Source organism: Ursus arctos, unplaced genomic scaffold (genome assembly GCF_023065955.2).
Source record: "Ursus arctos isolate Adak ecotype North America unplaced genomic scaffold, UrsArc2.0 scaffold_2, whole genome shotgun sequence".
NCBI lineage: Eukaryota > Metazoa > Chordata > Mammalia > Carnivora > Ursidae > Ursus > Ursus arctos.
In genome coordinates this window covers 69,402,846-69,419,339 of record NW_026622874.1, presented here as the reverse complement: position 1 = coordinate 69,419,339, position 16,494 = coordinate 69,402,846, and the positions used below count along the sequence as shown (strand labels likewise).

The window sequence follows — 16,494 nt, the reverse complement described above, 5'->3', positions numbered from 1 at the left end:
GGGCAGGGATTTGCTGAGTGAAGGAACCACCACCTGCACTCACAGGGTGGGCACCCCAGTGACAGCCCCAGGAGAACCACATGCAGTGAGCGAGGGCAAGCGCTGTGGCGGGGAAGGCTGCCCTGAGCAGGGCTGAGGAGCAAGAGAGGAGAGCAGGGGCAGAGGGCAGGCAATGGGTGGGTAGGACCCACTAGACACTCATTCACACAGTGAGTCCATGACGGTACTCTGTCGGAAATGGGAAATAAGGATCCAAAGAGGCAGGCTCTCTCCCCAGCCATGGTCCTCTACCTGGGGTCAGGATTCAGAAGGGGCAACCACAGCTGGCAGGGAGAAACCAGGGCAAGTAACCGTGTCTGAAGAGATGTCAGTGAGGGGAGGGGCCCATCCCGAGGCGGCCACGTCTCCATGACCCAAACCCAGGGCTGGGGGGATGGAGTAGGGAAGGGGGCACAGAGGAAAGGTACCCCATGCCCCCAACCCCTCCCTGACACAAGAGGTTAACAAAATACCAGGTCCGTTGGCAAAAGTGTGGAGGGAGATCCAGCGCAGCCCTTAAAAGAACTCGTCTGACACGGAGCACCTTTCTACCCACCCTGGGACCATGCCAGACCCAAACATGACTGAGCCGCTGCAGGGCTGAGGATGATGGCAGGCCCACCTTGGGGCACGGCCTAACTAGCTGAGAACACTGGTCTCACCATTAAGCACCTGAGTCAGTGGCAACCTGAGGAGGCAGCGTGGAACCCTGTTGGCAGAGGAGCTGCTGGCGGGTGGCAGTGTGGGGGCAGTGCTGCCTGGGTGCTCTGGGGCGCGATGGCCTTTCCCTGCTGGGAGGCTGCTTGCCAGGCATGGAAGCCGGCAAACGAACCTGGCCCTCTAATCCACTCTACACGACAGCTGGAGAGAGTTGCTTCCCTGTGTAAAAACCTCTGACTGTCCGCAGAATAAAACTCTGTCCGTACAAGGTCCTGCGGCAGCTGTACCCCAACACTCCTCCATTCTGACCTCCAGCGACCGGAGCCACTAGGGTGTCTTTCTGCTCAGTGGTCACACCAGGCTCACTCTGGCCCCAGGGCCTTTGTTTGTACTTGCTGTGCTGGCTGCCTGGGCACCTGCAGGGCTCAGCTGAAACACCCCCTCAGAGAAGCCCTCCTCCACCACAGGTAAAATCAAGTACCCCATGGAGCTCCAGCTTGTCGCCAGCTGACTCTTCCGACAGTCACCAAACCTGGGAAGATTCGATTACTTGCGCGGTGTCTCACTGCCTACAACACAAACTCCCAGGGGCCTGCGCCACGCCTGTTTGGGCCCCTCCAGCCCCAGTATCTGCGGGAGGGATCGGCAGTGAAGACAAGACACGTCGCCAGAGTCCACTTCGGTCCAAACCAGAATCAGCAATGTCGACCACAGTTGTTATAAACCGCCGCTCACGCGCCTCACGTACCATCTCATGCCCTCTCGGAAGCCACGTGTCGCTGACATGTGACACACATGGAAGTGGAGGCTGCGGCCACATGCCAGGGCTCGCGATGCAGGGGGGAGGCCAAAGCTGCCATGAGCCACTCAGCCGTCCTGCCTCCAGACTAAGGAACCACCGAGGTCCCTCAGTGCAATGCGCAGAGGAAGGAGCGGACAAGATATTGCTGCATGATTTTATTACTATAAATATACAGTAAAAACGAACAAAAACTAGCCAATCAGAGTACATCAAATGATAGCACATGTAAGTCCAAGACAGGCCAGTCTGCATCTCGGCCTTCAAACAGAGTACTGGCACCAATACCAATGGCGAGAGGCCGGGGTTGGCGGGTCAGGAGCAGCAAGGGGAGGGAGGGAGGCAGCCAGGCTGCGTGCGCCTGTGTGTGTGCGCGCTGGCATACGCGCGGGCATGAGCACACGGCGGGCGGCAGGGGTGGGCAGGGGAGGGCTGGAGAGGCAGGGAGTCAAGTGGCTGGGAAAGCTGGCCTGAGCATGGCTGAGAGCGGTGTCTAAGGCAGCGCTCTGCTCACAGGCTCAGCTGGAGAGAAGACGAGTTCTGTACTGCTGGTTCCTCTCCTGAGCACCCGAGCCACGGGGAGGGTGCTGGGGCAGGGGCCAGGGCTGTGCAGACACAGGCCGGCTGGGCCACAGGGCTCTGTGGACTGCTGCCGGCTGCTCCAGAACCATCCTTCCTGGGGCAGCTCCTCAGGAAGTGGGCCGCTCTACACCCCCACCCCAGACCAAGAAAGTGTTCCCACCTCAGGGAGCTGCACAGACCCAAACACCTGGCTCAAGGTCCCTGCTGGGGGACCAGGGCTGGATGCCCCCTTTGCCTTTCTGTTGCCCAGAAAGTTTCGCTTAAAAAAAAAAAAAAAAAAAAAAAAAAGATGAGGTCACCTCAGATAGGATCTGCCATGTGCGTCCCCCAGGCAGGTCCACTACAGGGACCCCAGACAGAACAAGTCAAAGAGAAACCAAGGGACGTTTCAGTGGTCAAGAGGGAGGAGGAAAGCTGCTCATATCCCTCCCTGGAGCAAGTGGGTAGCAGCCCCACAAGCCCCGCAGAAGGCCCTTCACCTGCAGGGACCTGCCATGTGAACAAAGCCGCTTCAGAGAAGGCGCAGGCCCGAGAGAGGGGCCACCGGTCACCAACTGCTGCCTCTGCCCCTCCGTCAGCCCCAGACCTCAGCCTCGTGTGTGGCCACGCCCGCTGCCCAGGAGCTGAGTGGGACTGCGGGGAAGCTGTAGGAGGCAGCCCTGCCCCCAGGACTGGACCAGGAAGGGGAAGAAGCAGCAGAAGGCATGGAGCAGTAACAACAGCCAGGCTGCCAAGGACACAGGCTATGGGGGGTAGGGGACAGGCACTGTTTCCTTCATTGACCATGACTCAGACCCCACTTCCTTTCTTCCTTGGCCAACAAGGCCCCTATGACATCTGTGAAGATACCACCTCACCCACCAATACACTTTTCGTCGGAGAATTTGTGCTGAGTTCTTGGGATGCCAAGTCCCCAACAGCTAGAGTGCTGGGAGAAGCTGGTCTAGGCTGCACATGGGTGGTCAGCCCCCAGTCCCAGGCACTCAGCCAATGGGGCATTTGGGGGAACTCAGAGCTCAGAGCCCAGAACAGAAAGCTGCTGTCCTTCATCTTGTACCATTTACAAATACATCAACTGTAGAAAAAGGAATTTTTCAGAGGAGACAGTCCACTGTGCTCTTCAATCAAGGGTCGTGTGGCCCCTCAGAGCCAGTGGCCACGCAGAGCGTGCAAGACGGGAGAGGCCAGGGGCCACGCTGGAATCCGGCGGCCCCTCGGCAAAGTCTGGGGAGCTAAGGGCTCCATGCTGCCAGCCTGGCCAGGCTCTCAGAGTGGGGTCAGCTCAGAGGCCCCAGGGTCAGGACTGGGGCCACCAAGCACAGGCCGGGGTGGGCCAGTGGTACGGAGGCTGTGGGGCGTCTCCATGGAGGTGGACCATCCTGCAGGCAGGAGCAGAGGGAGAACTGGTCATGGGTGGCCGAGTCACCCACCTCACCCATCAGGCTCTGTTTCCACCAACCATGAGCCCCCCCCCAGAGGGCAGCACCACGCCCCCTTACACTGTGTGTCTGTGGCAGGACCACACAGAGACCCGGAACTCCAGCCCCAGCAGAGTAAGGAAAGGCCTGTCTTGGAGCAGATCCCAGGCAACAGCACCAGCTGATGCCCAGAACAGAATGCAACGGGGCGCCGCGGGCTCCTGCCCCCTGGGGCCTCCTCCCTCGCCTCCTCCCTTGCCCAGTCCTTGCTTCCTGGGATCTGACCAGCTGCTGTCCTTCACTACTGAATTAGACCGGGACTCAGTCAAGCCCAGGCAGAGGGGAGTGGACTTGGACCTGGGGGGCATCTCTGCGCTCAGAGCAGCCCCCGGAGCCCCACCCTGCCTCCTTCAGAGGCCTTTTCCTCCTGATGCCATGAGGTGCTCTGTCCCTGGACCGAGGGTGCCCCCACTGACCCAGGCCTGCAGCAGTGAGATTCCGGCAGACCGTCAGAGCTGCAGAGTGACGGCTGCCACCCGCCCGCCCACCTACAGAATACAGGCTCCACGCGATAGCCTTCAAATCACAAACCAAGGAGTGCGTCTGCCCCGTCACCTATGACACAGACCCTGAGGTGGAGAAACTGTTTTCCTAGGACCTGTGGCTTTGAGCGGGGCGTCAGCTCTGCTATGCAGCCCGCAGGCAAAACACAGTTCTCTGGAGCTCAGCCTGACCTCTGTGCATTTTCTACTTCTGGAAGTTTCATCTAGATCACAGCACTCAACAGCCACTGACATGGAGACCAGGGCCAACTTTATAAAAAGCGTTGGGCCCTAATTCGACAGAGGTGAAGATTCGTCAGAAGAAACATTCAAGGAGAACGAGAAAGGCTTGCGCAAGGACATAAAAGCAGCTGTCAAAACGAGCAGACAGACACCGAAGCTCAGGACAGCTGGCCAGGAGGAAGGCCGCACACCAGCCTGGGGCCGCATCTCCCCACGGGGGCTGCTGCGCCCTCACTGCCAGGATGGGCGGGAGTCCTGCTGGAGCGCTCCACCCCACACACATCTGGGAAAGCTCGGGCCGCCGAAGGCACCGGGTTCTCCACCACCAGACTTCCCAGAGCCGCTACCATTGCGTGAAGAAGGGGAAGAAGGTCCTAAATGCATTCACCTGTTTGGGTGGTAGTACTCTTGGAACGACCTTCCATGAAACAATCATTTGGCAAGGTCAACTGTGTAGAGGGCATCTCCCAATCAGGGCAGAGGTCAACCTTACATGGCCTCTTAACAGATTGATTTCAGCATGTGCTGGTGTTCCAGAAGTTTCCATAGGTAGGCTGGGAGACAGGTTAGTCAGCAGCAACAGGGAGGGTCTCAGCAAGGGCTAAGTCACCATTCCTGGGACCCTAAAGGCTACAAAAGCCTGGCTGAGCCACCTAGTCCAGATAGAAAAAGCTCTGGCTCCAAAAGTCAGCCAGTGTCAGACGCCCCAGCACCACCTCTTACGGGCAAAGGTGTAGGATGTTTAGAGAGCTCTGGACTCAGAATCAAGGACCCCAGGGAAGACGTGGATGTGGAAGAAGCCCAGAAAAGGGCAAGGAACCCCCAGGGAAGGAGCGGGAGAGGGAGAGGCAGCTGGGGAGGTCCTCACTCCAGCACTGTCACGGATGCCCCTCAGAGCCACCCCACAACACGGATGAAGGCGATCACGTACCAGCTTACTCCTCTATACCAACAGAGCAGGAGTCAGGCCCCAGGGCTGTGCAGAGGAGGAGAGAGATGGAAGCTCAGTTAGCAAAGCACTCAGACGGACCAGCACATTCCGCAGCAAATGCACCGCTTTAGGACAAGATTCCCTGGGGGGGACGCACGGGACAAAATGCCCACACAGAGTCATGTGCTGAAACAAAGGAGAACAGAGCACTGGGCCACAGTCCAACGCAGAGGCACTCAGCCTGGGGAACCACGCACAGGGCAGGGGCCCGGGGAGGGCCCCCACCCCACGGGCGGCCCGCATCTAGCTTTCCAACACCATTTGCCCTTATCATTCCCCTGTCAACACTAAGGACACGAAGGTTCACTACACTGTGGCTGTCCCTCCAGGGGACAGGTGCGCAGCCGCTGTGAAGGACAAAGACACCCATGTGCATGTCCCCGTTCTTAAACACAGCCCGATGTGAAAGACGTTCAGCATCTCTGCCGAGCGAGAGCCAGTAGCAGGATAGAAGGTGTCGGCTCGGGAATAAAGGAAGACAGGTAAAAATATGCTTGTAAAGGCGTGCATGTCTGTGAGGACCCCTGCCCGGCCCCCAGCCTGCCATCGGTAATGCTCGTGGGGGGTGGCCCCCGGATGCTCACGGAGCTGCCCAGGGCGCAGCATGCAGGGCGCACAAGCCGGTGGGGCGTGGGCCCCAGAGCTGCAGCATCGCCCCAGCCTGCTGGCTCCCACGCTCCGCGGCTGGATTCTGGCTTCTGCTGCCCCCACCATGGATTTCAGCCTATCCTTTACCACCTCCACAGCCAACTTGCCTTCCGCCCCAACTGTGGAGCTTAAGAAGCCCACGTCACTGGCCTGGAGGGGGGTGGGGGTGAGAGAGCCAGAGAGCCTGGTGTCACTGTCCTGACCTGCAGACACCGTGGGGCAGGGGGCTGGCACTGCTGGGTGGGGTCAAGGTGTCCCTTCACCTACAGGAACACAACCTTCACTCATGCTTCTAAGAAGTCCCTCTCCAGGCTCTCCCCATCCCCCCAAGCTTGTAATTTTAAGGAAATCCTTGAAGTTCCTTGAAAGAACTTACCGGAATTCTGTGTTACTCGATGGGATGCTGGTCCTAAACATGGCTTTCACCCACGGGTTTCTCTCTGGGGAGGCCGAGTGCCGACGGCACTTACTACCTGCCCTTCCTACCCCTGGCGACCATGCCCTCCTCTGGGCTAACTGGACCCTCTGTCTGCACAGGCCACTGCTTGTCCAGATGCTGGGCGGGACAAGACATCTTAAATCAAAGCACATCACAACCAGGCCTGATGCACAGGTCAGGTCACCGAGAACTGGGGAAGGTGGGGGCAAAGGTGCTTCCTAACCACACGGCAGGAGCCAGACTTTGAGAGCATCACGGCTATTTAGCTTGATTTGGGACCCTCGGATGGTATCTCAGCAGGCAGCAAGCACAAGTCTCTGAGAGCCCCCAACTCCTGTCCCCCATCTTTGGAGCCCAGGACTTAAAGCTGAGGATCTTGACCCAGAGGAGCCAAGACCAGAGGAGTTGGGGGCAGAGGGCAGAGTCCTCCGGAAAAGGGGGGCAGAGAAGCAAGACCCCTCCCCCACTGCAACTTGGGCCTTGAAGGTGCCCAGCAGCCCACCTGTCCTCCCAGGCCTGGTCTTCGATGTGCCACTTCACCTGGGCCCTGTGAGCCCTCGTCAGCCCCTCAGGCAGGTGGCAGAGGACTAGTAGCCAGCACCAGGCCTCGGGCACGCAGGTGGCTGTGTGTAGTTCCCTGGGGCAGAGGCCCCAATGTTGGGGCACCCCGAACAGGGCCCACTGGGCCCATGGGTGAAGTAAGAGTGGGAGATTCCAGCGGGGCTGGATCTGCCTACCGGGCCCCAAGCAGCAAACGGACGGAAAGAAGGACCATGTCTTTGAACAAATAGCCCTTCCTGCCTTCCTGATGCTGAGCTGGCTCCGGGAGCAAAGAGGCCTCACGGATAGGCCCCGCACCAAAGGCCTGGCTGTGCTTTGGGGTCTATGGAAGGAGTGTGGGTAGAGCCAGGGAGAGAAACCTGGGCTCCTGAAGGCCAGCCCCTCCCTGAGCAGTCAGACCACACCCCTAGCTCCATGCCAACGGTGACAGTATACTCTCCCCCCCCCCCGCCCCCCCACAGCTCAGCTGCCAAATGCTGTTACCTGGCAGGTAGATATCAGCCGGCAGGCGGGGCTGGCTATGGCTGCAGGGCTCAGGGCTGCCATCCTGCAGGACGTTCTCGATGGATGGCACTCGGCTCCCTGCAGAGGACAGAGCAGGTCAGAGGCTCACAGGCAGAATGTGGCCACTGTCCCTAGTCAGGAGCCCCAGAAGCCGGTCTTTCCTCCCTGAGGGCTCTGCAGCCACTGCGGGCCAGACACCACCCTGACTCCCTCCTCCACCCTCTAGACCTGAAAGGCCAAGGTTTGCTTTTTCTTTACTACCCTTCTCTCCCAATCCCAGCCTGGGGCTTTTGTTTTTTGTTATAGAAACGTTATATACTCCTGTTTACAAAAACAAGAAGGTAATAGATTTAATGAGCTGGGCCACATGCCCTGCAGTGGAGAGCTAGTGCGGCCTGCCTGTGGACACCCCCCTCACACAGCAGGTCCCAGGGCTGCTCAGGGAGTCCTCAGGGGGAGGTCCCCTCTGGCAGAAGAGGGACCCGGGCCCTGGGACAGGCACAGCGGAGAGCCACCCGTTCTGGGCAGGTGCTCTGCCCAGGAAGGAAGGAATGTCGGGAGAAGGTCAGGCCCATCCTGAGGTGGGGGAGTCCAGGCCTAAGAAGCAGGAAGTGAAGACACCCACACGGGGTACCCTGTCCTGGGCACCAACACTCACACCCAGACCCAAGGTGCCACGCCCAGCCACCTGCAGGCAGGCCCCACACGCTGGGGGCAGGGAGCCGCTCCTGGGAGGGACGTGGGTCACTGCAGCACAATGCTGGCTGGGGAACCTCCTGGCAAGGAGGGGGTCACATCAACAGAGCGGCTGCAGGTTACTCTGGGGTCTCTTCCATGCTGCAGGCCTGGGAGCCAACCAGCCAGGGCTACTTCCTGCCTCTGTCACTTCCCAATTAAACGGCCGTGGGCCACCTGCCACCCCAACGTGGAGGAATGACTGGGACGGTGGTGGGATAGCACCTCCCCAGGCGGCAGAGGGAGGCTGGGGAGGGACCTCATTATATCCCACAACCACTGGGAGGTGAGGTGGGGGTCACTCCCCACACAGAGCCCGGTGCCTGTTAGTGGCAGCTGGGACTCAAGCCCCAGCAGGCTGCTCTGTGCTAAACTCTCCACTCCAGACAGGTGCAAGGCCCGCTCCTCAGACACAGGGACATGCAGAGGAGGGGCCTGGCCAAGTCGTGGTCCAGCCTAAGGCCCCAAGAGGGACCCTGGGTCTCTCCAGGCAGCGGCCAGGCAGTCCACACGGGACACGCATGAGCAGCTGGCCACGCGCACGACTGCCGCTGCGAAGCGCTGGCTGGTCAGCCGGCGGCTGCGCTCCGGGAGATCCTGCAGTAAGAACTCCGGAGTCCCCGGAGCGGGACCGGCCCGCGCACTGCAGAACCTCTGCAAGAGCCACCCGCAGGCCTCCCGGCAGCGAGGCCGAACGCGCTCCTCAAGCAGAGCGCTCACCTTGCTTCAGCGCTGACGCCTCATCCGCCTCCTCCGTGACGAAGCTCTAGGAAACAAGGAGAGTGTGCCTGCAGCTCTGTGGCCGGAGCAGGCTGTGCACGGCGGGGGAGGGCGCGGGGCGAGCTGCGGCCCCCACTCCGGGACTGCTCGTACAGCTCCCCGAAAAAGGACGCCCCCCACAGGTGAGGAACCCAGCGGAGGTGGCCACGGGAGCGAGTGGTGAGGGGGGCCCGGGCGCACGTCGCCCCCCGTCTGGAGGCCCACACACAGGCAGTGGGGACAGGGTGACAGAAGGGCCTCACCTCGGGGGAGCTGCTTAGCGCCAGCCCTGCCCCACTCAGCGGGGGAGGGGCGTCTGAGTCCTGAGACAGCTTCTCCTCATCCTCTTCGTGGATGGGGGACGATGGAGACCGCAGGGTGCTGGGGACAGAGAAGACAGGCGTGGAGGACATGTGGATGATAAACACCAACCCACCAAAGCCAACGCCACCCGCGGGTGAGATGGCACACACAGCAGAGGGCCCTGGGCAGCGGACAGATGCGGGCCTGATCCCGGCTCCGTGTTTCCAGGGGGAGGAGAGCATCACGACAGTAAATTCCTGCAGTGGGGGGCGGGGGTGCGGGGGCAGCAGGAGAAACCCCCACGCATCTTTCTGGATCTATGGTGGCCCGGCCACGGGTGCAAGTCGCCAGGGCTGTGGCTGGTTTTATGAAACTTCCACCTTTACTTTTCTTAAAAACACAGCACACACGATGGAACTAGAAGGTATTATGCTGAGCAAAGTATGTCTGTCAGAGAAAGACAGTATCATCTGATCTCACATGTGGAATTCAGAAACAAAACAGAGGATCATACGGAAAGGGAGAGAAAAATAAAATAAGATAAATTCAGACAGGGAGGGGCGCCTGGGTGGCTCAGCCATTAAGAGTCTGCCTTTGGCTCAGGTCATGATCCCAGGGTCCTGGGATCCAGCCCTGCATCGGGCTCCCTGCTCAGCGGGACGCCTGCTTCTTCCTCTCCCACTCCCCCTGCTTGTGTTCCCTCTCGCTGTGCCTCTGTCAAATGAATAAATAAAATCTTAAAAAAAAAATCAGACAGGGAGACAAACCATAAGAGACTCTTAATCACAGGGAACAAACTCGGCTGCTGGGGGGGGGGGGGGATGGGGTAAGTGGGTGACGGGCATGAAGGAATGAGCATTGGGTGTTAAATGCAACTGATGAATCACCGAACTCTACCTCCAAAACTAATAATACACTCTATGTTAACTAACTTGAATTTAAATTAAAAAATAAATAAAATAGGGGCGCCTGGGTGGCTCAGTCGTTAAGCGTCTGCCTTTGGCTCAGGGCGTGATCCCAGGGTCCTGGGATCGAGCCCCACATCAGGCTCCTCCACTGGGAGCCTGCTTCTTCCTCTCCCACTCCCCCTGCTTGTGTTCCCTCTCTCTCTGGCTGTCTCTCTCTCTGTCAAATAAATAAAATCTTTCAAAAAAAACAAACAAACAAAAAAACAGCACGCGTGAGGAGAGACTGTGACTCGCGTGTGTCCAGGGGAAGCGTGATGGACTTTGCTTCTTGCGCATGACAAGGGCGACCACATGTGCCCGGTTTCGGGACGGCCAGGGTTTGGTGCCATGGCTGCTCGCCCAGCAGGATGTGCCCATGTGACAGCCCCCAAAAAGTCCCGGGACCCTGAGACTCAAGGGGCTCCCACTGTGTCCTGTGTGGCCTGGGACAGGGAGGGACGCTGGGCACCTGTGGCCTCCACCAGGGCATCTTTCCAGCTGCTTTGTTCTGTCTCCTTTGCTGTAACCAACCTTGGCCATAACCTAACTCGCTACTGGTTCTGTGAGTCATTCTGGCGGATCAGGCAACAAATTGGTCTAAAACTAAAGCCACAAATACACCTGCTTTGCGCCTTTTTTTTTTTTTTAACATTTTATTTATTTATTTAGAGTGAGAGAGAGCATGCAGGTGAACAGGAGGAGGGGCAGAGGGAGAGAGAATCTCAAGCCGACTCCCCACTTGGAGCCCAATCCCAGGATCCCCAGATTGCAACCTGAGCCGAAGTCAGACAATGAACTAACTGAGCCACGCAGACACCCCCCTGCTTTGCACTTCTTACGTGATACCGCGTGCTTCCCGACCCCTGCCAGACAGCAGGTGGATGGGTTCCCACGTACCATCCTCCAAAGGGAATCCTAGCACCAGCCTCACCTGTCAGGGGATTTGCTCCTCGGCTTGCCCTTCTGGTGGCTGCTTTCCAGGATTCGATCAATACCAGCAAGTGGACAACTGGCCTGGGACAGGCCATCTGAGACGCCTGAGTAGGTGATCTCTTCGTAAAGGGGGGCTGAAGGGATGGCTGGAGAGATGGCCCGAAGGCCGTTGAGTGCCTCAAGCAGGGAGATGGGCTCATAGCCAGGTGGGATGCTGTCAGAGCTCTGTGGGGATAAGAGCGGGTGAGGGACGGGCTGGCCCCACTCCCTGCCCACTGCCCTGGGCCACAAAGCCCTAGATGCCGGCCTTGTGCCCCAGGGACATTCTACTCCCCAGAACCTGCCTTCTGACCATCTCTTGTCCACTCCACCTTCCAGGGACCTAAATCCCCCTCCCTCAGAGGGGCGCCAAGAACGCCACAGCAGCATCAGACACCCCCCCAGGGCTCCCTTGGTCATTGGCCGCAGCATGCAGCCTGGGATGCCCGAACAGCCCGCTCTGTGCCCCAGAAGAAGGAAGAGAGGGCACCTAGAAGAGCCTCCCCACCCCTGGTCTCGGCAAGCCCCTACCTGGCTTTCTGTTCCTGCCTGGCAAGGGTGGAGAGTGAGGGGTCAGAGAGAGAAAGGAGGCTCAGGAGCAGGTGGAGAGCAAAGCCATGCCAAAGGCGGGGGAGGCCAGTGGAGCCACGTATGTTCTAGATCAGGGAGGGCCTGACCCCGCAGGGAGTTTGCCCGACACAGGCATCTGGCCCAACTCTGTGAGCCTGGAACACGCGCCCGATGGAGATGACTCGCGTTCCAGGTGGTTCTAATGGGCATCCCTGGTTCAGAACCAGTCTTCACCCTTGCTGGGAGCAGAGCAAATCAACAGACTGAATCTTGATTTAGGGTTAAGGTGGGGAGATGCCCAGGTGCTGGGAGATGTTAGGCCCCCAGGCCGCTGTGCAGGTGAGGACAGCCACCTGCCTCGCTCTCACTACACCAGACAAAGGGCAAATACCCAGCAATGCTCCCAGTGTGAAGCCCCCGCCCGCCTGCCCGCTGTGTTGGGAGGAAGGGAGAGCTGCCTTTCGGGGCGGCGACGGGATAACCCTGGGGACCAGGGGAACGCAGAAGGGCCAGGGTAGGGGTTCCCTGCCCTCAGCGAGCACCTCGTGAGTCCCCTGGTCACCTGGGCCCGTGGCGCCCTGCGTTTGCTCCCAACCTGCCTCCAACTTAAAGGTCAGTAATTACTGTGAACCTCCTCACCCTGCTAACAGGAAAAACCTCAGGCTCTGGGTTGGGCCCCCAGGGACTTCCACCTGAGTTCTGCCAAGGGGCCACGGGGATCAGTAGAAGCTACAGGCAGAGGCTCCCGCCTGCCCCGAGATGCAGGGAAAATGCCAGAAAACCAAGCCCTTGGCCCAAAGAGCTAACATCCCAGGGGGAGAGCGCGGGGGACACGGGACGACAAGCAAGTGCGAGGAAGACGGTTTGCAAAAACTAGCAGAAAGTGAGTTCCACCTCCAACTTCATTCCACTGCCAGCAAGAAAAAAAAGGGAAACGAGGCCATTGGGGACCACGGGCAGAAGCAGAGCTGGCGAGAAGGGGCGGCCCGAGGCCGGCGCTGTTGCCGCCTGGCAGCAGGGATCCGAGACACTGGCTTTTTGCCGACAGACCTTGAGCTTTGCTTGTTCCACAAAACTCCCTTCCTGGGCAGGGACGCCGGGACTGGGGAGAGTGGATTTGACAGATTAAATTAACCAAACACGTTAGCCTGGGGTGAAAATGACTTCCCACACTCGTCATTGGTTGAATCATTAGGGTGCAGGGCAAAGATGTGGCCATAGGGCCAAACACACTTACTGTTTCCCTTTTAGGTTTCTTGCTGGCCAGTGAGGCGGGGTGCGCCTTTGATTTTTTAAAGGGACACTGTCAAGATAAAAATCATACGTTTTACAACTGCCACCCCCCAAACGGCGCTGGAGCTGGCGGGCTGGGGGTTTCTCAGGTTTACTGGCTTCTAGGTGTGCCGTGAGCCTGTGCTTGGCAAACTTAACCTGCACGTGAAGTCTGGGGACCCGGCCAAGTGCAGATTCGGCAGGGGCCTGGGCCTGGACATCTACACAACTCCCAGGAGATCTGCCGCTGCTAGAGCCCGTCCCTGTCCCACTGCCCACCCACGGTCTGGGTCACCCCGAGAAGCAGGTCCTGGCCAGCACGGGCATGAGGTTGGCCAGGCGCTCCCCACAAGTGGGCCCAGCTGGGCACGGGAAAGGGACACGCCAACCCATACCTCTACGAGGCTCAGCACTGCCTCATAAACTTATCACCAATGTCCAATTGCTAAAGGAAGCTAGGGAGAAGAATCAGCCCCAAATCACCCCCACTCCTCAATATTTTAACGGTCTCGCTGAAAAAAAATGTGGGTTCTCTGTGGCACTGTGTGGAAATTGCTCATACAGGGAATGTCACAGAGAACAGGAGCCCATTTTTTTGGCTATCTCAACCCTCTGGAGGGGAAGGCAAAGGCCTTCTGGAGCATGTGAAGCTTACAACCCAAACCCCAGTCTGCTCAGTAGTGTGAGCGGCTCTCTTAGGATAAGAGGGGCAAACGTGGGAAGGTCAGACCGGACGCTCAGACTCCACAGCAGAGCCTGGGAGGGGCACAGACAAGCAACAAGAAAACACATCATCCATCCCTGAGCCCCCATCCCTCGGAACAGTGACTCCAATCCCAGGAACAAATCACACCTCAGGGCTACTCCTCTCTCTACTAAAACTGCATTGCTGGAGAAAATACGCGGTGTTCCTAGGTCAAGCCCAACATTAAATTCACCGGAGGGCTGTTTCAGAAGTAGTAAGCCTTGATGCCAAAGGGGCCCAGCAGGCAAACACACAGCCTGGTTGGCCCAGGAAGAGTGGGGGTGATGGGGACCCCACCTCCGAGGCAACCACGCATCTGCTCCAGCTGCGAGACCACAGCTTCAAATCTGCCAGAAATCTGAGTCTTAAGGAAAATGTCCAGACTTTTAAACAACAGCCCAATATTCAGAATTACTGCAGAGGCCAAACACATGACACCCATTGGCCCAGGGCAAGCCGATGCTGTGGGTTCTCGAACCACAGGGTTTGGGTCCTCTTCCTCTAAGAATCACTGAGCCACAACAACGGACCCACTGACTGACAACTGCTGGGGCCAGCTGGGGCGTGGGAGCTCAAGACCTGGGCCTGCCCCTGCCTGTCTCTCCTGCCCCATCCCTGTCTCGTCGTGTCTCTCTTCCAATGTCTCAGTACCCGCTTTTCTACCCTCATCCCCATCTGTGTCTCTCTCCATGTTTCTGTGACTCTGTGTCTCTGCCCATCTCTCTCCATGTCTGTCTCTGACAATCTTTCTGGGTCTCTTCGTCTCTGCCTATCCTTTGAGCCAGAGAGCCATCTCTCTCACCGAAGCCTGAGTCCATCTTCCCTCATATGCCTGCAAGCTCTACCTCCTGGTTTCCCAGGAAGCAAGCAAGGTGGATGGCTGCCAAGGCGCCCCTGTGTCCAGGCTGGGCACCACCTCCAGGTGGGTAGAGAACGTGCAGGGACAGTTGCAGTCGCCCACTGGGCAAGACCTCACCTCCTAGGATGCACACAGTGGCCCTGGCTGTCTGGCTGGTAGAATGATGGTGACGGACATTCAAACTCAAGGCAGGGTTGCGTGCCGTCAGATCGCCCTTGCTCTTGGCGAAAACAACACTCTTGGGACCCTCTTCAACCTCACCGCCACCTGTGGGGACCAGGGCTGGCCCGCTAAGCAGATGAGGGCGGAGGCCCAGAGAGCCAACAGCCAGAAAGAGGCAGACAGTCTGGCACTCTCCTTCCTTCCAGCCATCCAACCAGGGCCTCATGACACGGCCCCACCGGAAACCTGAAGCTGTTCTAACATGAAGGTAAGTCCTGAGGGCATCTGGACACCTGGTGGGCTCTGCAAGTGGGCAGGGGCTTCCTCCAAGACCCCCTCTTCTCTCTGCCCCACACCAACAAAGAAAAAGAAGGCACTTACTGAATGTTCATCATGGTCCATGCTCTGGGCCAGAACAGGGCTGAAGGAGACGGGGGACAGGGCTCCTGGCTTCTTCCTCACTGCCCGGATCTGCAGAAGGGCCCGGAAGGCTGTGGCAGAGGGAAGGGCTCACATCAGGCAAGTCGAAGCCGGTTCCAGCACCACTGAGGCCCTCCGAGCTCCAGGGACACGGGCCACCCACCCACCCCACAGCGGTCCTAGAACAAGCCGCATTTCCCAATTGGAGGCAAAACAGAGTCCCAACAGAACAGCCCCAGAAGGGACACAGATGAGGCCAGGAGTGCACGACCTCGGTTCAGGCGGAGCTTCCGGGGCAGTAGGCAGGGCGCCACCAGCCTCCCACACGCCGAACCCTGGACTATACATGCGACAGTGTGTCTGTGTCACACCTGGCGACCACCTAAAAGCACACAGCGCGTCCTGGACACTAGCCAGTCTCTTCCCGGAAGTCATACCAAGGACAGGCACACATACGTATGTGAACACCCCTGATGGCACAATCTCTATACTGGAAAACCAGCAGCCGCAAGAATTGGGAAAATAAATTAGAATGCAGGCTACTGGTCTTTCTGGACCAGCAGTTCCCCTAACGAGTGTAACGTCGATGAAAAGTGCAGGTCGAGCACGTGGTGAACAGCTGCACACTATACTGGCACCTGCCAGGGGCACCCATGTCCCCAGTGCTGATGGCGGCTGCCCCAGGCTGCAGGCCTCAGAGACAAGGGCCCCAGCCCAGCTCACCCAGCCCATCTGGGCCCCTGGGCCTCCACACTATGCCGCAGCCGAGAATGCCCAGGAGAGGGCCAGTGGGGGAGGCTGGAGTTCAGCTTCTGCTCCCTTGCTCCTACCCTGTTCCTCACACAGGAGAGGCTACTGGCCCTGCTGCCTGACCTTCCAGGGCCAGCACACCGGCCCCCTGCAGCCTCCCCCACCAACCCCTGAGGTCTCATCAGGGCTGGGCTCTGGACCAGACCCCATGGCCTCATCCTCCACTTCCACACGCTTGGCCTCCCTGTGGCCCCTGCACACACGTGTCTATCCTGGGGGACAACCAGTTTAGACCCACCCCTGCCCCTTACTAGCTGTGAACCCCAAGACAGTGACAAGACAGGCATGGCAGCTGGGGTGACACAACTGCGTGCTGGCTCAGGGATGCAGGGTGAGGCACAAGTACCCCCGGGTGGCCCCAAGGAGGCTGACCAGCGCACTGGGGTGTGAAAGGGCAGGAAGGCTTTCTCCAAAAAGCCATCCTCTCCCTACTAAATGAAAACCCACAGCGCCCAGGGCAGGCTCTCTAGTCACCCACACCCTGGGCTCCCTTGCTGCCGGGACCCACCCGCCA

General features: G+C 58.9%; 1 protein-coding gene across 4 annotated transcripts in view; it reads right to left on the bottom strand.

The window, feature by feature from the left end:
• Positions 1 to 1,643: 1,643 nt before the first annotated feature.
• Positions 1,644 to 16,494, bottom strand: part of MGRN1 (mahogunin ring finger 1) — a 55,181-nt gene continuing 40,330 nt past the window's right edge. The window contains exons 11-18 of one of the 4 annotated variants that reach the window (XM_026520409.4): positions 15,132 to 15,241; positions 12,950 to 13,015; positions 11,102 to 11,328; positions 9,184 to 9,301; positions 8,882 to 8,927; positions 7,406 to 7,504; positions 5,215 to 5,259; positions 3,389 to 3,459 (exon numbers count right to left, since the gene is read on the bottom strand). In XM_026520409.4, the coding sequence (XP_026376194.1) occupies positions 5,219 to 5,259; positions 7,406 to 7,504; positions 8,882 to 8,927; positions 9,184 to 9,301; positions 11,102 to 11,328; positions 12,950 to 13,015; positions 15,132 to 15,241 (707 nt within the window). In that variant the 3' untranslated portion in view covers positions 3,389 to 3,459; positions 5,215 to 5,218. Of the gene's footprint in view, positions 3,460 to 5,214; positions 5,260 to 7,405; positions 7,505 to 8,881; positions 8,928 to 9,183; positions 9,302 to 11,101; positions 11,329 to 12,949; positions 13,016 to 15,131; positions 15,242 to 16,494 lie in introns of all 4 variants that reach the window. The other 3 variants (XM_026520407.4, XM_026520410.4, XM_026520408.4) reach the window with 3 other exon arrangements.